At 34.8% G+C, this 24,418-nt stretch overlaps 1 protein-coding gene across 1 annotated transcript; it reads left to right on the top strand.

Moving 5' to 3' along the window:
• Nucleotides 1-4,454: 4,454 nt before the first annotated feature.
• Nucleotides 4,455-17,883, top strand: LOC126972117 (cuticle protein 3-like). Its single transcript, XM_050818706.1, has 4 exons — nt 4,455-4,504; nt 7,201-7,450; nt 14,328-14,555; nt 17,673-17,883. Exons 1-4 carry the CDS (start codon nt 4,496-4,498, stop codon nt 17,831-17,833), a joined length of 648 nt encoding a protein of 215 aa, XP_050674663.1. The 5' UTR covers nt 4,455-4,495; the 3' UTR covers nt 17,834-17,883.
• Nucleotides 17,884-24,418: the final 6,535 nt, after the last annotated feature.

Raw genomic sequence — 24,418 nt, 5'->3', positions numbered from 1 at the left:
GGGATAGCATATGTATTTAGGGACTTAATAAGGTGTTTGCTTGTTAATTGAGTTTTACAAAGAGCATTAATTCGTTTTTTAAATTCTATTGTTAAAGTGTTTTTGATTTCTGTGTGATCTAATCCTCTAAGTTGTTTATATCCTAAGTATTTATATAGTTCGGTTTGTTCCATGGCTCTAATTATATCGATATCATTAACTGCATAATCGCCCGGCCGTATCTTGCCTCGTTTTATGTGAAGTGTTCTACATTTATCCAAACCAAATTCCATATTAATATCTTTGCTAAATTGTGCTGTAGTATCTATTAATTTTTTCATTTCCATTTCTGTTTTTCCATATAACTTAATATCATCCATATATATGAGATGAGAGACTATTGTTTCTTGTATATCGTGTTTGAGGCGATATCCTGCACGACAATCACGCAGCAAATGTGACAGGGGGTTTAAGGCGAGGCAAAACCACAGAGGACTCAAGGAATCGCCTTGATAGATACCCTTTCTAATGGCTATTTCTCTAGTTGTGATGGTGTTTTGATTTGTATTCAAATAAAGTGTGGTTTTCCATCTAGACATAATATCGTGTAAAAAGTTTATTATTTTTGGGTTTATTTTATATATTTGTAATATTTTAATCAACCAAGAATGTGGGATACTATCGAAAGCTTTCTTATAGTCTATATATGTGCAATGTAGGTTTCTATTTTTTGAAGTCGCATGTTTGTGAATAGTAGAATCAATTATTAACTGTTCCTTACATCCCATGTGGCCTCGCCTGCATCCTTTTTGTTCTTCCGCTATTATATTATAATGTTCAACATGTTTATTGATTTTTGTTGTTATGGCTGATGTTAATATTTTATATATAGTTGGTAGGCATGTGATTGGTCTATATTGTGAAGGGAGTGGAGATATCTGTAATTTTGGAAGCATATAGGTTATTCCAGTAGCAATGAAATCTGGAATTTTCTGTTTACCAATAATGATATCTGTAATATTTTTGGCCATGATTTTATGTAAAGAAAATAATTTTTTATACCAAAAGTTATGAATTTTGTCTATCCCTGGTGATTTCCAGTTATGCAATCTGACTGTAATGTTATTTATGTCCGTCTCAGTTATTTCTGTGAAATCCATTTCTTCAATTGCATTCCATTTATTTTCTTCTTCTATAATCCAATCAGCTTTATCATTGTGATGTACTTGTTGTTCCCAGATGCCTGACCAAAACGTTTCCAGTTGTTCTTGTGTGGGCACATTAGGATTGTTTACTGTATCTGTTTTTAGTTTGTGTAAGTTTCTGTAGAAATTCTTTTCGTTAGTGCTAAACATTGTGTTATCATTTTTCCTTTCCTGTGCCTTTTTGTATCTTTTAAGTCTATGAACTTTGAGTGCTAATTTTTGTTTTAAAGTGTCTAAAAATTCTTCCGGTTTAATGTTGCTATTTTCATGTTTAGTGTGTGTGTTTCCTGCTTTAAATATTGCTTTAACATGCTTAATGATTTTACGGGATCTATTGTTATTGATGTACTGGGTGAGTCGCCCACAGTCTGCTCTGAGTTTTTCTATATCCTTTTCTAACCTTATTTGCCATGGTGGTTTATAACAGTCTTTGGGCCTTGTGCTTCTAATATATTCTGTGACCTTATAGTTAAGTTCTTCAGAGATAACTAAGGCTACGCAATACACTATCGTATGTATGTCAGTTAGTTTTGTGTCGTCGGAAATAAATCGGGACAGGATATCGCTATTAAACATATTGACTAGTTGAAATAGGTGAGAATTGTATCTAAGTTTAGGCAATTTTGGACGGACTAGTGGGTCCATTCCTGAATATTGTGTTAGTGCTGTTTTGAATTTATAACAAATTTCTTCTATTTCAGTGTTCGTACCTGGGTTATGGTCTAATACCGTATCAATGTCGTTTTCCATCATTATAGTAACAAATTCAGTCTGTGTAGGCATATTATGTGATGTCTGAGTGATATATGAGAATGTTTGTAATGATTGAATATTATATGAGAATGTATTTAATGATTGATTGTGCTGTGTGTTTGGTATTGTTTGAGTGGAAGAACATGGAATTACATCGTTTGTTGGTTCACTAATGTTAATATGGAATTGATTTTCATTTTCTATTTCTAGTTGTGACTTTATTTCTTCTTTAATTTGATTTAAAGTTTCCTGATTTAAGAGTTTGTTTTTTACTATTACTCTTCTTTGATCCGCAATTCTTTGTTCTGTAACGTTTAAGTCCGGATATTTTTGTAAGAAGAGTTCATGCAACTGTTTTCTGTAGGTGGTTAGGTCGGTCTCTAATTTCGTGATGTAGTAATAGGTGCGCATAATGAATAGGTTCATTTCTTTACTCCATTTCATGCGCACTCTCGGTTTACCGGCTTTGGTGGACGCGAGTAAAAAGGCATTTGCCTCCCGCGCAGCATCCAAGGTCGGTGTGGGTGAATATCTGCTTGAAAGGGGTGAGGAGGGAATGGATGGTGTATATGAGATGGTACATGGACTATAAGGTTCCGTTGGAGTAGTCCTGTCAGTCAGTCTGTCATTTTCGGCTGTAGTATTTTCGGATGATCCGGTGGGAGCCCGCCTGTTCAGCTCCTCACCGCTGACGGTTCGCATGCTGAGACACCCAGCGCCAGCTCCAGGTGTGCCCCGGCGATCGCCCCCGGGAAGCGGTCCAATTTTACGTTTTTTCATCGAGCGTGTCTCCATATTGAATGGGTTGTTGGGACCGTTGGTCGGAAAGGTGTGTCTAGGTGTTGGTGACTTTGTAAAGTATTTGTGCCTTCTATCTTAACGAGATAGGGTTTGGTCAAGAAGTTAATGACAATTTGTTCAAGCTTTCCTTAAGCCCCCCCACCACGGCAAGGTGGTCCCCTGGGGGGGTTATTATTATTATTATTATTATTATTATTATTATTATTATTATTATTATTATTATTATTATTATTATTATTATTATTATTATTATTATTATTATTATTATTATTATTATTATTATTATTATTATTATTATTATTATTATTATTATTATTATTATTATTATTATTATTATTATTATTATTATTATTATTATTATTATTATTATTATTATTATTATTATTATTATTATTATTATTATTATTATTATTATTATTATTATTATTATTATTATTATTATTATTATTATTATTATTATTATTATTATTATTATTATTATTATTATTATTATTATTATTATTATTATTATTATTATTATTATTATTATTATTATTATTATTATTATTATTATTATTATTATTATTATTATTATTATTATTATTATTATTATTATTATTATTATTATTATTATTATTATTATTATTATTATTATTATTATTATTATTATTATTATTATTATTATTATTATTATTATTATTATTATTATTATTATTATTATTATTATTATTATTATTATTATTATTATTATTATTATTATTATTATTATTATTATTATTATTATTATTATTATTATTATTATTATTATTATTATTATTATTATTATTATTATTATTATTATTATTATTATTATTATTATTATTATTATTATTATTATTATTATTATTATTATTATTATTATTATTATTATTATTATTATTATTATTATTATTATTATTATTATTATTATTATTATTATTATTATTATTATTATTATTATTATTATTATTATTATTATTATTATTATTATTATTATTATTATTATTATTATTATTATTATTATTATTATTATTATTATTATTATTATTATTATTATTATTATTATTATTATTATTATTATTATTATTATTATTATTATTATTATTATTATTATTATTATTATTATTATTATTATTATTATTATTATTATTATTATTATTATTATTATTATTATTATTATTATTATTATTATTATTATTATTATTATTATTATTATTATTATTATTATTATTATTATTATTATTATTATTATTATTATTATTATTATTATTATTATTATTATTATTATAATCATGTCCATGATCGGTTACGTCACCACTTAACATCGCTTGAGCCTCTTGCCTTTTGCCCCTCTTATAAAAAAATAAAGTGACCTTTTATTGTGCATGCATCACTTGTTTCTATTTATAAAATAGTTCGGGCAATGTAGAATACTTAAACGAGATTTTGGCAGAAATTTTTACTAAAGATTTTTCCATAACATTTTTTTCTATAAGTATTATTTTTTCTTTTAAATAAAATTTAGTAATGTTAACTGATAACCAGTATTTGGGGATTTCAAAATTACAAAGTATATCTCATCTGATCAAATGAAATTTCAAAACAATTAATTTTTATTAAATACGACAAGTCCAAACTTTTCGTGGTTTAATTAAGAACAAAACGTGTGCGTTAATAAGTGCGCGTATATAAAACACGACACACAAAATACGACCGCACTTTTTTGACTTTCATTTACTGTTGGATACTTGTGGATAACAATGAAACTGGTACGTTTTTAGTAATTAGATTTAATAACTATCAATAGGTTGTTTGATATAATTAAATTCTAGGTTTCATAAGATACATAATAGCTTTAAGAGTAAATGTATATATTTTTATCATAAAGTCCCAGCCACTGTTCAGGCACTAAATGTAAATAATTTTAATGTTTTATAAAAAAATGGCTCGGTCGTAAATTCTACTACTCCACAGATGAATATCTAAGTGATCAGATAGCCTGGGACTAGCTTTTGATTATTTTATAGCAAGAGCAATGACAGCACGATATTCTATATTTTATTAAAAAGAGCGCAAAAAAAGAATGCTGGGAGAGTTTCTTGCGCCGCTACTTCTCTCTCGGAGCGCATTTTGTTTCCGAAGCGATAGTTGTATCTAGTATATTAGAAATGACAACAAAAAGAATACTAAAGGAATCAATTTTGAGAAAATTTATTTTTTATGCCAGTTAAGGTTTTTTAAGAGTACATAGGCAAAATTATTTTATGAAATGCTTAAGTACAATCCAAGTGTTTATTTTTACATATTTCTATTCACTTCCGCTATAAAGTACATCCATTTTGAACAGAATTTAATGCGAAACTGTTTGTCCAAGGCAGTACTGGAACCACACTGATTTCTTCCGCAAACCATTATTAGTTGCATTTCTACAAGAGTTCCGGTTTGAACGGTGTTCCACCTGCAATAATATAAGGTGCAAATTTTGCCTCACATGATAGTACTCTTCTCATCTCGGAGCGGGATTTTTATGGGTTCAGTAAGAGATTCTCTTATCTGACCGGAAACACTGGGCGGGTAGAATCATCGACGATCAAGATATCTATGATGTTTCGAATAACTATGATATATAATAACATAATATATTGTTTAGAATTATAAGAGCGACATCTCAAGTCAATTTCCTAATATGCGAATGTTGAGCAGGTTATCAACTGTAAAGTAGATCCTGTAGATGGAGCCACAACCTGAGAGTTGAACAAAGCAAACAAGATTTTATAACGAGACGTTACTCAAACGGTTGGCTCATTTGGTTAGAGCACCGGCACGGAACGCCGGAGGTCGTGGGTTTAAGTCTCGCATCGTTCATAAAATTTTGTTTTTCAAATTTTATTTGTGTATCTATGTTGAACTTGATTTTTAAGCGTAGCGTAGAAGCGTGGGTTCTTTTTGCACCTTGTACCCCATAGCAGCCGAATAGCACTGCTAGAAATTACGTCAAAATGTGAAATTCCTGCGCCTTTTGAAAAAAGGTTCTTGTCCCATACATCCACTTATGGAATCAATTGCCAAAAATCAGTTTATTTCCCAACCAGATACGATTTAAGGACCTCCAAGCTTAATGGTGTATCCACCGCAAAGGCCAGCATAGCTTCTCTGACCTTATTCATTGCGAAATACAGGGGTGGTTGGTTATTACTTCCCATCACGGGACAACTCTTAACCATTTGACCCTTTAATATAAAAAAATCTATCTGTCTTCTTGTTAAGGATTATGACACTGGCCCTTTTGACATTGTTAAAGACGGATGATTCGGGTATCAGGTGGACAATAAGGTCACACATGAATGTGGGTTTGTTTGTATTTAATGCGCTGTAGTAAAGTTCATCCGATTGCGATGAAATTTGTCAAACTATTGTTTTTGCTTGCGACATAGACAAAGTTCAATTCAGTGTAAAAATAAAATCAATCTTTGTAATAGGTATCTAAAACTTTATGTCTGCGCGAAGTTATAAAGCAAATAAAAGATTTTTTTATTTGACTATGCTTACTGGTTTAATTCTAAACTTTTAAACGAATTATAAAAATAAGACCAATGGAGTTAAGCATTATTAAATTAAAAATGGATACTAGGATTCACACGATTCACCTGATGTTATATCACTCTTGTAGCACCAGAAGAATTGACAAGAGCGTTTCTGAACTTATAAAACATCAAATAAACGTACCTTTTGTACCTTGGCATTATGTGTACCTAGGCCATAAGGCCGGTTTCAAAAATTCCCGTGATGTTAAATTTTATTGTCTAGTGTATTCTGTACGTCACTACTGACTATTCAATTTGAAAGTAGTCACTTACCGCCATTATGGTGGTATACGACAATATATTTTTCTTAAATTATTTCACATTCACGTCTTATAAAATTCCTAATAAAATATAAAAGATTTTGTCACATCAGTAAAAAAAACTTTGAATATCATTTTAGTTTTATTCAGAATTTATGGATTCCGAACAAAATCAAAATCACATTTTGTTATTATTTGTTAAATATGTTATTTAAACAAATAAAGCGGTTAAACCGCTTTATTTGTTTATAAGAATTGTTACATTTTCCATAAATTACCCTCATTTCCTAGGTATTAACCATAGTACTGGCCTAGGTACATATGGTATGTTGTACCTTGGCCATAAATCCCTTTTTTCATTTTAATTATTAAAGCACTTTTAAGTATTAAATATACATACTTTCAAAATATGCAAAAATAGTTTGAGTACAGTTCGTCAAATAAAAATAAAAAATAGATATCTAAAAAACTGTCCTAGTTACAACAGGTTCTCCTACTTATGAATTTGAAAACATATCGCAGGTGCGGGCGAGAATCAAATCGAAGAAGTCTTGTCTCCATGTAAATTACGTACATTTTTTTTGTATTTAAGGTATTTAAAAATTTCATTCCCTATTACAGTTCACATCAATAACAGCTATAATTGCCGCAGCATCGGCCGGCCAAATCCACCAATCGGAGCAATATAGCCCTGATGTCTACCAACCACAAGCTGAGCTGCAACAGCAAGCAATTTATATTGACTCACTCACCCAATCACAATTCGGCCACGGCTACCAGAGACCGTCAGCAGAAAAAACAGCAAGAATTCTAAATTATCATTCCGATAACAATGGACACGCATATCAATATTCTTATGAAACTGAAAATGGTAGGTATAATTCTAAGTAAGTTATAATACTTCAGAAGTTCCGCATAGTCACAAATTATTATCCTGTCAGGATATCTATACGCTATTATATCTTAAGACTGTGGAAAAAATAATAGCAATAAATACTTTGTAGACATAAACTCGTCAAATAACTAAATCAAACTATAGAGAATGTACATTGAAGAAATCTGAGCACGTAACTTTTTGTCACTGTCATTCAAATAGCCAGCTAAAATATCAATTTTCTTATCACATAACAATAATCTTTCAATATTTTAGCAAAGTTTTCATAATTAAGAGCATATATCTGCCCCAACTAAGACCTGGCTTTTATAATATAAATTATAATTTGACACTAGCACCGCCTTGTGTTTCGAAATAGTTATCTTTCGATGACATTCCTTCTTCTTCTCTCAACTAATTCAAAAATTAGTTTTTCCTCCAAGACCTATACACTTTTTCCACATCAAATCTTACATATTACATTTCCGTACAAATAGACAAATTAATTACTTTTGGTATCTCATTCCATTGCAGACGTGAAAATAACCAACACATTATTAATACTTAACCAAACATATTTGAGCTATTAATGTTCCAATTCAAAACGTTACTTCAAAATCAAATCTAACTAATTAATCTACCACAAATATGAAAGCATATGCATAAAACCTGAGAAAAACGAAGCAAAAAACCGAGTGATAGTGTTTGTTTTAATCAATCTATCTAATCATTCCCAAAGTGTAATAAAAATATTGTTGTGCTATGGTTTGGTACAAATTGTTTTTAACAATTCTTTTGAATTTCGTAACGCGCCATGTACATTTTCGGGGACGCTGTTGTGAGTCAAAAATCTTCCACCTTCGCACGACACGCCACAAGTTTGGATATCATCCCCACCATCTGGATGTGTGGTGGTTCTCCACAGTGCGGTTTTCAAGGAGCTTTCTTCCTCGTACTACGAAACTATGGAATGAGCTTCTTTGTGCGGTGTTTCCGGGGCGATACGACATGGGTACCGTTAAAAAAAGCGCGTACACCTTCCTTAAAGGCCGGCAACACTCTTGAGATTCCTCTGGTTTTGCAAGAGAATGTGGGCGGCGGTGATCACTTAAAACCAGGTGACCCGTACGCTCGTTTGTCCTCCTATTCCATAAAAAATAATAATTAGTAACTCGAAATAGCCGAGTAGCAGGTATATTTATTTTGAGTGTTAACATAAGAACAATCAACAAGAAAGGAAGAAAATTAAACAATTTGTAATTTTAAAGTGATATCCCTCAGCTCAGCTGGTAAGAGCGCTCGGACGGAACTCTAGAGGTGCGAGTCCCGCGTCATTAATAAATTTTGGTTTCAAATTTAATTTCTAGAAAATTCATTAGTATGCTTATAAATAAAAAACAAAACATTAACAAAAATATATTATTATTTTATATTAAGGACCATACTACGTTCTTTTACCCTAGCAATTCTTACAAAAAATCTGATTCTCTATTATCTCAGTTATTATAAATAGCGCGAATAGATCTCTTTTGCTTCACATAATAATTAAAACAATCGTATGCCCGCAGCTGCTCACACCTTCCTAATTACAATAAAATATTCTTATCAGAAGAACGCCGCAACATTGCAATCATTTCTCACAAGCGTAATTAAAACAATGACAACTTAATTTAATCAAAAGCAAATTACAAACATTCTAAATATTTCATAGGAATCGTGTGTTACTAAGAAAAATATGCAGATCTTACATAATATGGTTAATAACTTTTTACGTTATTTTGATTGGAAGGGCTCCAACAGACTACTCCAGGACGGTACCAGGCTATGCAGCCCTGGAGAATCCGCCCCTGGGCGTCCACAATTAGGGTCTGTACCTAACAGTGGTTGCCCAGGCTGCCCCGCGTATTCTGGAGGGGGCAAATCTGCGCTGACTCGGGGCAAACTGAGCAGGAGGCTCAAAACACCCTCCTCCACACTCGCTGTGGACTTTTGCAACATCAGGGGGCTTCGATCAAATTTAAATGCCGTCCACTTTCACCTGGAGATGGCGAAGCCGGCCCTGCTCTTTTTAACCGAGACACAGATAGCCTCCCTGGCTGATTCATCTTACCTTTCCTACCCGGGGTATAATTTGGAACACTCCTTTATACCACGGGCTGGCGTGTGCGTGTTTACGTCAGGGAGGATGTCTGTTCTCGACGCCTGAGTTTTCTTGAAGAACAGGACCTATCCATCATCTGGCTGCGTGTAGACTGCGATGACCATCCGCGAATCTACGCATGTCTGTTTAGGTCCCATAGCGGTAACGCAGAGACTGACCGGCTTCTCGAACACATCCAAATGGCTACAGATTCCGTGTTGGAGCAGATCCCCACTGCAGAGAACGATCTCTGCAGTGGGGATCTGCTAAGAAACACGAGTTTCTTGGCGATTTTAACGCCCACCACGCCGAATGGCTAGGCTCACGTACCACCGATCATGCAGGAAGATCTGTTCACGACTTCGCCTTAGCATATGGTCTGACGCAACTGGTTATTGCGCCAACGTGAATCCCAGATGTGCAAGATCATACACCTTCACTGTTGGACCTTCTGTTGACCTCACATCCGGACGGCTACCTAGTTTCCGTTGACCCTCCTCTGGGATCGTCGGACCACTGCCTGATCCGGAGCACCGTGCCGTTCACGCGCCTAACACGGCCCCGCTTCTTAGGCTGTCGCCGCGTATAGCACTATAGGTCAGCAGAGTGGGACGAGATGCGGTGCTTTTTTGCATCCTACCCGTGGAGGCAGATCTGTTTTTCGCTGGGAGATCCAGATGCCGCTGCTGATGCTGTTGCTGATGTGGTACTGCAAGGTATGGAACTCTTCATTCCATCCTCCTCTGTGCCTACCGGTGGCAGGTCCCAACCATGGTTTGACCGCTCCTGCAAAATGGCCTCTCGCCGAAAGCAGGAGTGCTATCAGGCTTGGGTCAATGCGGTGGTATCTAAGGATGTGAATTCCAGCGAACTTAAAAAACACTTCAATCATGCCTCCAGCTCCTTCAAAAGAGTTATTGCTGACGCGAAGTCGAAGCACATTGGCAGAATTGGCGAGAGACTTGCACGCCTTCCCTCGGGAACTCGTGCGTTCTGGTCGCTCGCCAAGGCTGTCCAAGGAAACTTCTGCCAGCCAGCCATTCCGCCACTGCACAGGGATGATGACTCGCTGGCCCATGACGCGAAAACGAGAAAGCTGATCTCCTGGGCTCCCTCTTCGCGTCCAACTCGACTCTGGATGACCAAGGTGCACCACCACCGCATATTCCGCGGTGCGATTCATATATGCCGGAGGTAAAAATCCGGCATAGTGCCGTGCTTAAGGCACTTCTCACCTTGGACATTCACAAATCGAGCGGGCCCGATGGCATTCCCCCGATAGTGCTGTGGACATGTGCTCCGGAACTGGCGCCGGTCCTTACCCGTCTTTTTCGGCTCTCTTACTCATCAGGCGTAGTCCCGAAATTATGGAAGGCGGCTTTAGTGCACCCTTTCCCTAAGAAAGGTGTACGCTCAGATCCGTCCAACTACCGCCTCATTGCCATTACCTCCATTTTCTCCAATGTAATGGAGTCGATCATCAACCGCCAGCTCTTGGGATACCTAAAGGGGCACCAGCTGATCAGCGACTGCCAGTACGGTTTCCATCAGGGTCGCTCAGCTGGTGATCTTCTTGCATACCTCACCCATAAATGAGCGCAAGCGGTTGAGTCGAAGGGAGAGGCGTTGGCGGTGAGTTTGGACATAGCGAAGGCCTTCGATCGGGTGTGGCATAAAGCGCTTATAGCGAAACTGCCATCCTATGGGCTTCCCGAGAAGTTGTGCAAATGGGTCACTAGCTTTTTGGCTGATCAGAGCATCAAGGTTGTTATCAACGGTGCATGCTCCGACTTAAAACCCATAAACGCTGGTGTCCCGCAAGGCTGCGTGCTATCCTCTACGCTGTTTCTTCTGCATATCAATGATATGCTGCAAATCAGCAATATTCATTGCTATGCAGACGACAGCACAGGGTATGCTTTCTACACCGGCCGTGCCAACATGGCCCGGGATAGCGTCGACGAGAACCGGAACAAACTTGTGTCTGAAATCGAGACTATGTTTTGCAAAGTCTCGGAATGGGGCCGACATAATTTAGTCCAATTCAACCCCAAGAAGACACAAGTTTGTGCGTTCACCACTAAAAAGTCTCCCTTTGTCGTATCCCAACTGCCACAGCCTGTATTGGCATACTTGGCGTCGATATATCGAGCGACGTTCAGTTCCGTGGTCACTTGGAAGAGAAGGCCAAACTGGCCTCAAAAAAGCTTGGTGTACGTCACTAAAAGCCACCGCCTGCAACTTTATAAGGCGCAAATTCGGCCTCACATGGAGTACTGTTCTCACCTCTGGGCGGGTGCTCCCCAGTACCAGCTTCTTCCATTTGACCGCATACAACGAAGAGCGGCTCGAATCATCGACGATCAAGTCATCTCCGATCGGCTTGATTCTCTAGCATTGCGTAGAGATGTGGGTTTTCTCTGCATCTTCTACCGCATTTATCGCGGGGAGTGCTCAGAGGAGCTGTTCGGGTTGATTCCAGCGGCCGAATTCCACCATCGGACATTACGTGCAAAGTACCATCCGCATCACGTAGACGTCTGGCATTCCACAACCGCGCGTTTTGTTCGAAATTTCTTGCCTCGCACAGCCACTTTGTGCCCGAACAGATACGACTTAGGGACGTTCAAGAAAAAAGCATAGCAAAGCAAGGCCGGCAACGCATTTCTTGACACACCTGTTGTTGCGGATGTCCATGGGCGGTTGCCTCACCTCTCCCCATCCCGTGAGCCTCTTGTCCGTTTGCCCCCTCTAATATAAAAAAAAAAAACATTTTGTACTATTTAAAATTCTATCGAAGTACTGAAATATTTTATAATGTATTTGAAACTAATAATTAACTACTAAACTAAGTAAATATTTAATCATTCATAAAAATTGTGTCTTTATTTTATTTGTATTGCCGGCCTTAGTTAATTTCTCTGTCTTACTTCTTATGTGTCCAGCCCTATTCCATTTCAGTTTTTTGACTTGATATTTAATATCTATGATCGTGGTTCGTTTTCTTATTGTTGCTAGCCTAATTTTATCCTTTAGTTTTATGTTAAGTATACTTCTTTCCATTTTGTTTTGACAGGTTTCTAGCGTTTTCAGATTTTTGTTTGTGCAACTCCAGATCTGAAACTTATTATACTTAACATACGTATTGATTACTTTTTTCCTTTTGTTGGTATGTATGATCTGGATTTTTCATGACACATTTTAGGGCCCAATATCTTTTCTATTGCTATTCTATTGCTTATTGCTTTTGCAGTGAGATCTTTAGGAGATATTATTTTGCAAATGTATGTAGGTATATTCTTCTACATATTGAAAAATCATTGGCATTGTAAGGTTTAACAGGAAAATTGGCGTAATTAGTCATCACCTTTGTGAATCGTGTATTCATTGATAGTCCAACCTGTTCACTTTCATGTACTAGTTGTTCCATCATAACCTGTAGGGTTTTTTGTCTTCGCTTATTTATTTCGCGTATTAGGTCGTCGGCAAACCTCAGGGAAGCCCCCTGATAGTAATTCCCCAATAATATTTTTGCCGTGTTTATTCCAATCGAGCTATCAAAATACATGTTCTGGGGTTGCTGAGAAGAGTTTCGGTGATAAAGAGTCTTTCTGACTCCTCTTCTAATGGGGCAGTGATCTCTTACCTTTTGTGTCCTTTCATATTTTGCGAATGTATTTATAATGGACCCCTTATGCGGTAAGGGCTTCCCATATTTTCTCATGCTTAAACAATTCGAATGCTTTGATGTATGCAATATATGCTAGGTAGTAATGCATTCCGCATTTTGCATTATTTGTTCTATAGTATGGATGTGATCGATAGTTGAGAATCCGCTCCTAAGTGCCTTTGGTTGATATTCGTCTAAATTATTCTAATTTTATATTGAAGAATATTTTATAAGTGTTGCACATTAGTGAGATAGATATCATCTGTTTTACCTTTCTTGTGGAGCAAGATTATCTTAAGCCTTTTAATTGTGGGATGTTATTGCATTCATAATTTCATTTCTTAATATTTCTGGAATTCGTTCTTCAATATCACTCTGGTTATTTATATTACTCGTTCATCATTGTGAAGTTTACGATAGAAATCAGTTGCTATTTCTAATATGTCGTTTCTTTTTTTCCTTTGTTTTGTGTTACGTTAATAATCCACTTTGTGTAATCTTAGAGTTTTTCCAAGTTGTTTTTAGTTTCACCTGATATTTTTGTACGTGACCGTTCAGTTCAGACTGTTTGACGTTTCAGTTCTCATTTTATGTTTGTATTATCTTATTTATTTCTTTATTTCGTTACTAAGTTTAGTTATTGTTGTCTCTGTTTTTAAATAAAATGATTATCGTTTGATCTATCTTTTGTTTTTTCTTTTTTTTAGATTTTTAATGATTTTTCTGAAACCGTCATTTATAATTTTGTATTCCTCCTGAGTAATTTTAAGTTCGTTTAGTGGTAGATATTAACGTAGGCATGGTTAGACTGGGAACATAAACGGGGTAGGGAACACCATTATAAAATTGCCTGGCGATAATAAAAAAAAAAAATAAGTGAATTGTACATGATGATAGCAACCATTGAAATTTGCCAATGGTTCGCTAGAATAATTATTAGGACGATTATTATATTTAATAAGGTTAATTTAGTTTATTTTTATTGTAAATGTCAGTTCAGTATTGGTAACAGATAACCGTTTTTTTGGATTTAAATGTATAATACTTACTTGTTCCTGTTGTAGGTATAAGGGCTCAAGAAGTCGGTCAAGTGAACAAGGGCACGCAGGCGGAGGGAGCATATTCGTACACTGGTGATGATGGACAAACATACACCGTAACGTACACTGCTGATGAGAATGGCTTCAGAGCTTATGGAAGTCATCTGCCAACACCACCTCCCATCCCCGAAGCCATCTTAAAGTCATTGCAACAGAATGCGATAGAAGAAGCTAATGGTATTGTAGATGATGGTGAGTTTTTTAAAATGCTTGGGGTTGAAGCATCCAAATATATGGATTGATGCAACTCCTGTAATAACTCTTGTCTTTTTTTATTAATCTACATTTATTCTTTCTTGAAAATTTGACGATTGAGTTTTTTTCATTACTTCACTTGTGACTAAAATAATTTGTAAAACGTTGAATCTCTAAATGTTCATTTAAAAGGATGTCAATTTGTTTCTTGAAACTTCTTCTCAAAAAAGCTCAACCTATTCGGGAGTGGTAAGGAGTGTAACTTTTGACATTCACAACTGTAACTTATTTGAATGCATTGAATAAATTGATATTGATTTGATTCGGATCCATTGATCTATTATACCCATGTTTAGCCGTAATTCATAATATTTCCATACCCTTGGAATGGAATTACATACAGGCGTTAATATTAAAAGACTTAGGGACATTCCCGTCTTAGGCCCGTTCGTCTCAGATCTGAGGCTTACCTTTTGGAATGGGTGGTAGTTTTTGACTTTCAATTAGTGATATTATATTTATATTCTAATTTGAATTAAAATATTTGAATTAGGATAAAATTTTTCTGTTGCTCTGCTGCAGTTTTAAGTAACATCGTCAAAGCATTTTGCTTTTAGCAGGCAAAAAATCCGCAGAGGTTCAGGTGGGGTATATCTATTTACCCAGACGTCAAGGTAGCCTATTTTTGCACAAGCATTAGTCTTACAGTTCACCAGGTTTCGGGTGTTCAGTGACTGTATGGCAGAATGGTGAGTTTGAGAATATTGTTAACACGGTCAGGAGACTAATCTGATCATCAGTTTATATATATATAGAAATGAGTGCAATCAGTGTATGAATGAGAGATTCCATTACTTGGGTGTGTCCATATCAAAACTGTAATCACTAGGCACTATCATGATATAAAAAATAAGCAGACTGCTCATGAGTTTCTTCCGCACGTGCTTGTCAACCCTGACGTTTTTCTTTTCCAAGTATCTATATCTGATTATCAATCCTTGAACACTTTTTCACCCCGATTCATGAAATTTTTCAGATTAAAGGGCTTAAAACACTAGACGGCCCTCCATCTATCCGTCTTCAATAACCGTCTTCAATAACCTGTCGTTAGTTTAACTTACTCGAGGTAGACAAATCTATCCTGTTACGCTTACTTACATTTCAATAAGCTATCGACAGATAGAATTGCACTTTAACTAATAATATAACTATAATATTGGACTTACTTATGAAAATATATAAAGATAAGATCTTGTCATTAAACGGTGACAATCTATCCATAACTAGAGACACGTTATTTAAAACGGCCGCTAGTGTTTTAAATTTAAAGTACCGATTACTTTGACTTTGAATGGTAGAACGAATGTCATTCTACCTTTCTTTTTGACTGGAAGTTAATTTTATATTTGGCATTTGCAAAATGGGACGCTATAACGAAATTGTGAAATATTAAAAAGTTACTTCCAAAGTAGTGAGTCTTTAACGCAAACTGTAAGAAATTTACGTGGAAATGTTTCGAGAAATGATCTGCCTTCAGTTCAGGTTGTGCGTTAATTTGTAAAGCAAGTTCGTGAAAATGCATAGTTATTAGACAAAGCAACCCGAGTACGTTCTCGTATGTGAGTTCAACCGAAAAACATTGCTGTTGCGGCTCAGAATGTGCAAAAACATCCATAAACATCAATTTCGGTATAATGTTTCATCATCTGCCAAACAATCTTCAGCAAATTGGGCGAAGCGAAAACGCATCGGGTGGTCATGAGGCTTCTTTAAGTTCTTGGACCAATTGAGCTTTGTAAGCCTTCATACCGAGGTTTTAATGCAAAATTCTTCTCAGAAAAGTGCGAGAATTAATGTTCAGTTCCTAAAAACGATGACAAGTTTAAACCACCAGATGACCCACCCTTTATATTCTACTAAAGATATAATTAGTATAAAATTTTTAAATTACAATAACCGTGCAGGTTTTTATTTTTATTTTCATCAAAAACTAAATTCAAAAGTCGTGATAGCAAAAAGTTTGAGCAATTTGCAGTAATTTATAGAAGCCTTGATGCAAACAGATAACTACATTGTTTATTCTAATAGGTTTTTAAGTTAAATCGATTCATTGTAATAAATTGATAGTTGCCTCAATTACGTTTGTTTATCATAAAAAACCGTAATTGCCAATCAATTTTTTTAATATATATAATATTCATTTATTATATGCAAGGGTAGGTATAATAATAATACATAACCTATAACTTAGATCATTTATTATATATAGACTATAACAGTTGCGAAAACGTCGAAAAGAATTGAGTTTAGAGTTAACCTCTATTTTGAGCAATACACGCACACTAATATAAATTGTCATACAAATCGCGAGTATAGTTAATAATCCTGGCCTTTTTTATCGGTTGTCTAACAGCAAGATAATCTAGGTATATATATATATAATAATAAGGTATAACTTATTTTATAAAAATAAGGGACGAGCCGAGCAGGACGTGCAGCTGATGGTAATTGATACACCCATTACAATGCAGTGCCGCTCAGGATTCTTGAAAAACCCAAAAATTCTGAGCGGTGATACAACTGCGCTCGTCACCTTGAGACTTAAGATGTTAAGTCTCATTTGCCCAGCTATTTCACTAGGTACTGCGCCCTTCAGACCAAAACACAATAATGCTTACACATTACTACTTCACGGTAGAAAAAGGTGGATTTGTGGGACCCATAATCTAGCCAGCATCCAGTGCGAAGAGGAATTGTAAATGCCCTAAGTCGCCTCTAACACCCTTGGGCCTGGGATTTCCCTATTCTTTTTATGCCCCGGGGAAGCACAGGGCGAATGCTACATGTAGATTGAAGCGTAAAAAATTATCGAGCTTCAACAAATTTAATAAATACAATATTTTATTGAGTCGTTACATATATTTTTGTGAATTTTTAATATACAAAATTTGCTATAATACTATATAATACCCTAACACAATATGAAATATTGTAACTACAGTAAAATAGAGAAAACAATTTTCAAAAATTCAATGTATTTTCAAAGTTTTTAAGTTGAAAAAGACACTAATATTAACAATTTTAATAATCAACCTTAACCTTATTTGATTACAGGTCATTATCATCAGCAACCGAATTACAGCATCGATTTTAGCTCACACGCCGAACAAAACTCGCACGATCAGCAAGGCTCACACGCTGGCCAAGAATCGCAGGGGCAGCAAGGCTTGCACGCGGAGGCTGTGCAGGTTAATGATATCGGCTACCAACATTAAATTTAACTGTTATTTGTTATGTTCAATAAACGTTCCTATTATGTTGATAATGGTTTTTGTGTTCCATTTTGCGTAAGGCGTTATTTTTTATTGGCGATTGCCATTCCTGACGAATGAGTTGAGTAAATGTTTCGAGTCAGTTGAAATTATTGGTTCCGCGTATAAATACACTACCATTTATTTATCTTTTGTGTATTTAAGACAAAGTATATATTTTTTATTTCAACCGTATCTAGAAAATTTAACCAAAACTATTCCTTTCTTTTTTAGAAACCATGATTCTATACTACTAGTTTTTGAATATCAGCCTAGTGAATCCCTCTAAGAAAAAAGCTATTCACTCGATTGTATGAAACGTGTAGTCATTGATAGATTGACAGATGACGCCTATAATCTTGTAAAAAGCGGAGATAGCCGAAATCCACTACGTTTTATGCAACTGTTCGCTTTCAAACTTAGCCGGCTTATACGTTTTCGTCAATCGACATACTGTAATTACTATTATTTCAAACTTAGTTCAAATCTATGTTTTTCAACTTTTATCATCGCGGAACCTTAATATTGTAATTATTATGACGGGTACTCACGATATATATTATTGATTTGATGCCTATATTTCAATCCAATTGATTATGTCAAATCACTGCTTGTCTCATACTAAACTAAACCTCAATTTTTACTTAGGCAGTTCCGCCTCTTATTACGTAGTATTTACATCCTCTTTGCTTATAGCCACATCATTAGGGGCCCTTCAAACGTTAACAAATAGTTCTTTCACAATGCTGCTTATTATCAAAAAATTTAACGCTGTGCTACTCGGCCTACATGCTGTGTGAGGTTTGCGAACTTCTACAAGTAAGTATTATAAAACATTTTTTATCTATGGGAAATGACATCAAGGTTAATAAATACTAAACAATTGCTACGTGAAATGCTTAGCGTATTTAACCCACCATCCGGAACGTAGCAAATTATGAGTCAAGGATATAAAGACAGATAATAATCGATGTGTCTATCATTGGGATTGTTACTCATCGTTTAGCTATGTACTCACGCTTTCTATTCACACCCACTAGATAGGTCAAGCGTGAGTCGGCTTTAAACATCAATATTTTGTAGCTGGTATTTGTGTGTATCTTCTGCATGCTGCTGCATTCGCGAACCGATATGATTCAGGGACTTTTTAAGTCTGGAGCCCACTTCTATCTCAAAGGATGGAACACATTTCTTGAGGTATCGTATTGCTGAAGTTAATAAGTAGCCGGTTTTTACCTTCCATGACTCACCAATGCAACTGGCGAATACGAGGCAGCAGGAACAGTTATCAGACAGCGGGGACTGTCCGTATGTTTGCCATTCAATAAAAATAAATATATATTGTCTCTTCGCAGTTATAACTACTAACTCAATTAGATTATAAGTTTACTAACAATCGTTGGATCATAGTTGTCCGAAAATACACATATTTATATTTTTTATTTTACTGAAGCTCCGGCTGAAAATCCTTAGTAATAAACTCAAGTATTGCGGTTTTGTTCTCGATCATTTCCACCTCCAAAATTCTATTAATCGTAACGTAATTTTGGAAAAATAATGGAATTGATTGTTTGAATTGAATGAATTGTTTCTTTTTCTTCAACTGTCACAGTCCGAATCAAGTTCTAAATTGAACATACGTAACCTAATCTGAAAAAATGTTGTACATTGCTGCTTATTGAGCAAAAATACTTTAAGGCGAAGAGTAGGTAAGCAGAAAACACGCAAACATGGTGTTTTTAGACAACTTTTGTGGTGAAAGTATAGCAATTCGAGCTATGAACACTACTTAATCCTGTTACACATATCCTTAAGTCTTATTTGTAGGTTGCTAATGCTTGCTGTTGGTTATAGTTAACACTGCCGAGCCTTTTTGAACTACCACTTTTCTTTGAAGTTAAACAAGTTTTTTGGCATGACATGACGCATTTTTTTGGTACTTTTCTTAGAAAAGTTATTCTTATAGCCTGTACTTTTTTGTGTAGGTTCATTTATTCAGATTAGTAGTGAATAACGAGGATTGTCAGCATATAAACTGTTTTCCACCCAAGAATTTTGAAAATATTGGCTTTGTAACATAGATGGCGGGCCGGCAGCTGTGAACTCATATCGCTCAAGGTCGCTGGCATTTAGTGTCGCCTTAAGCAACTGGGTATATGCGGGAATTTATAGATATAGCCGTCGAAGCTTATAACGGTGTGAATTCTGGCATGTTCCATGTTTCGGCTTTGTTTTTATGCGACCTGATTTGCCTAAATAAGAATATCATTGTATTAACATGTCAATCCCATAACAACATTAGGTGATACTAATTTTGCTGTGTTATCATGGCACCTTATTGTAAGTAAATTCATTTGTAAAGCCTTCGCCAATAATTATTGACATATTGGAACTTTGAAATAATAAAAATAATTTTTAAAGTCTGTAATAAAAGGCATTTATTTTCTCAAAATTAATTCCTTTAGAATTCATTTTGATGTCATTTCTAAAATATACTACCGCATCGGAAACAAAGGCGCTCTGAGAGAGAAGAAGCGGCGCAAGAAACTCTCCCAACATCCTTTTTTTTGCGCTTTTTTTAATAAAAATATGTAATATTGTACTGTCATTGCTATTGCTATAAATATATATCATAATCTAGTCCCAGGCTGTCCAATCACTTAGATATTCAGCTGTGGAGTAGTAGGATTTACGACAGACCCATTTTTAATAAAACATTTTATTTATTTATTGATAATGCCTAAATCGTGGCTGGGACTCTATTATAAAAGGGTATACATTTACGCTTAAAGCTATTATGTATCTTATTAAGCCTACTAGAATTAGTTACAAGCATTCCCTTATTTTTAGTGATATTATAATGAAAATCACTATTAAGAGCAAACATAACATTTGACGTGCAAAGTATGTTTATGGGAATGGCTTTGGTGCATCACTTGTGCGGTATTTCAATACTGATGCGGACGGTCGTATAAAGTTATAAAGTCAAGGTCTATGTAATAGAAAGGAACCATCAGTTAGTCTGTCCACGTGTCCGGGAATCATTCATTATTTCAAGGATAAATTGATCGATGAGAAAATCTATTTGTAATTACTTTTAGAATAGAATAGAATGGAAAACACTTTATTAGCAATAAAAAACACACCTTTAATTTACAGTATTAATTACGATCTTAAAATACTAAATGAAATGAAATAACCAACAAAAAATATAAGAATAAAAAAATAGAACTCTGCGGTGCGTGATTCCCTGCTAAAAGAAGTTGAGGCAGTATATTGTTGGTTAGTGCAGAAGACACCAACTCAACACTGGTTCTCAGCAACCCCTCGTGATATTTATAGCAGACAGTTGCTATAGTCTTCCCATCGTAATTATTTTTTTGTTGTCAAAGGGAATTAGTGAAAATGTTGTTAATAAATAAATAGATGCAGTATTAGAACTGGTTCACATCTTAAACGAGAATTCAGAATGAAATAGTTTCATATTTAGATAGAATAGATTTTAGATTTTGTTGATATTATTTTGAGCCATTGCCTGGGGCAAAATTTAGGCAAGCATTGACTCTCACTACGGAGCCCCGGTTCGAATCAAGGATGACACAGAAGTTCATTATTTTATTTATTAGGAAATTTATATCAAACATAATTTGCAAAACAATTAAATTTGCAAAAAACAAAGCATGTAAGAAAATAATTAAATAACGTACTAGTCATTTGCCTTGAGCCACCTCAGGCTGAATTGACTTGTATGTCAATAGTAAAATAAAAATACGTTTAAAAAAACTGACTTCAAAAACTGAAAAGTATCAAATAACAAAAAATTTAATTAAATACACCTCTTATGCAAACCCTTACCTTTAATATTAATAAAATACTATTATCTGTATGTGCTACCTATTGATAGGTTTTAAGTCAGTGCCAAGCCCTAAACAAAATAAAACTTAAAATTATAAATGGCTTACTTACTGTAATTATTTAGGTTGTCTGGCCACGCGTGTCTGGCTTGTTTTGTTCTAGACGAAGCTATCCCGCTCAAAGTCACGCGTGGCGTGGTGACTTCATTACATTTGGCTTGGCACCGACTTCAAAGCTATCAATATGTAGCACATACATATAATAGTATTTTATTAATATTAAAGGTAAAGGTTTGCTGAGGTGTATTAAATTAAATTTTAAGTTAATTGATACTTTTCAGTTTTTGAAGTCAGTTTTTTAAAAGAAGTTCTTATTTACGTTTAAGTGTCAGTTAATAATAATATTATATAATCAACCTGAATGAAAACTCAACCGTACACAGAAAACAATTATGTCATCCAGGTAGACAACAATTTTCATATAAATGTTTATTAAATTAAAAGCACTGAGTCACACTATGTAAAATTTTTATGGGATCAAATGGCATCTATTTCGCATCAAACAAAAGAAGAATTACGTAAATCGGATCATAAACTTCAGAGTAATCGGTGTACATACATACAAATCGATAGAATTGATAACCTCCTCCTTTTTGGAGTCGGTTAAAAAGGCATCACGCCTTGCTCTTATTCTAACAGCAAATTGTTGGGAACTATAACGATAAATCAGCTACGATTTTTACCCATTCATTCATCATTTTTGCCAAAAGATTTTCACTGTTGGATAAAGGTCTCCCCCAAAGATCTCCACGACAGTGGGTCCTGCACTGCCCCCTTACCCCGGCCATCTAGACCAAGAAGGTTTTAATAATAATATTGTCAAATTAAATAATTAACAGATAACAATCGTAAATGATTTATAATCCAACAAATAATGTATACACAAGTCAATAACAAATATTTTTTATGAGAAAAAGTGGCGTTCACCTGACCTGCTCATTACAGTGTCGCTCAGGATTCTTTATTGACTCCAAAGATCTGAGCGGCGTTGCTATTGCACTTGTCACTTTGAGACATAAGGTGTTAAGTCTCATTAAGGCCAGTGATTTCACAGGCTACGTCATTCTTCTAAAAGAGACATAATAATGTTTTGTAATAATGTGTGTATATTACAGCATTTAATACGGGGAGTGTTCCGAAGAGCTGTTTATCCTGATTCTTGCCGCCAAATTCCACTTTCGCACGCCACAAATTAAGATATCATCCCATGATATGGAGGTGTGGCATTCCTCCGCAGTGAGGTTTCAAGGAACTTTCTTCCACGTACGACCAAGCTGTGGAGCTAGCTTCATTGTGCAGTGTTACACGCTGATACGACATGGGTACCTTCAAAAGAGTGCGTTCATTATTTAATGGGCCGGCAACGCTTCTGTGATTCTTCTGGGTTCTCAGTGTTTCGGTATATATTTTTATTAAAGGGGACAAACGGGTAATTGGCTCACCTAAAAGTAGAAAACGGGTTGCCCGTGGAGATCAGCAATACCAAAGGTGAAGAGATGCGTTACCGGTCTCTAGGGTTCAGATTGCCAAGCGAATATCCATCTCCAGTCCTCTCTTCCATAAAAAAATAGTACTGTTTTATGGAAGAAAAGGCGGAGGCGTGATACTCACCTAGCTAATAGTCTGCTTAGAAGCCTTCCACTAGTAATAATCATAATAGTAATGTAATTATTAATTAGATAAAGAGATTTGACATGACGAAGGAAAAATTCACCTGACAGCGTTATTATGAATATTTTATCCTATATTTTAACTTGTGATAAAGCCTCGCGCCAAAATCTACTCATCAATAGCAACCTTCACTCATAAACAATGCAGTGATGATAGATACAATTGAATAATGTTGTTATTTTTACAAAGGTTACATTTGAAACGATACCGCCATTGTAGTTTATAAGATATTATGTAATTTATATAATAACTAGCTGTTGTCAGTAACTTCATCCTCGTGAAATTTTGATGTGTTCACCAAAGAATTATCACTGTGAAAAACGTAAACAAATCTATCCCACGGTAATTATACATTTTTTCGGTATCAAAAAAGGCCTACTTGATTTTATGACCCCTTAAAACGTCTGTCCAAAAAATCATATTCAAAAAGAAACAACTGAAAAGCAAAAACAATACCTGTACCACGGGAACCGTAAAAACTTCCGGGATCATAAGTTGGCTCTATGCTATTCCAGTCTATAATCTGTCTGTGTACCAAATTTTATTGAGATCCATTCTGCCATTCTAGCGTATAGTGTTATAGAGTATTAAACATCAAAAATTTAATATTTGTTATAATAGAGGTTTGAGTATGAAATTTCTGTGTTGATTTAGTTTTCAGTTTGTCGAAGCGTGTTGGCAAAAATGGGGATAAAATGTGCTTAACATACTTCACATAATTTTACAAATTAACATAATTTTTCATTACAACATAATTTTTAATAATTGCACTTAAAGTATCATTTACATGATACTTAAGGTGCAAATGCACCACCGTACTCTTCAGTGGCACGTTGGTATGCCGAATCAAAACGTGGAAGAACTTACACCAAAAATGTTTTATGCCACATGCCATATAATTTTATTGCCTAGGAAACAAAGATTTTGACTCGTTGTGTGTATGGCATGTCAGGCAAGCTTTGTA

This window comes from Leptidea sinapis, chromosome 25 (assembly GCF_905404315.1).
Source record: "Leptidea sinapis chromosome 25, ilLepSina1.1, whole genome shotgun sequence".
Classification (NCBI taxonomy): Eukaryota; Metazoa; Arthropoda; class Insecta; order Lepidoptera; family Pieridae; genus Leptidea; species Leptidea sinapis.
This window is presented reverse-complemented; position numbering and strand designations above follow the sequence as displayed.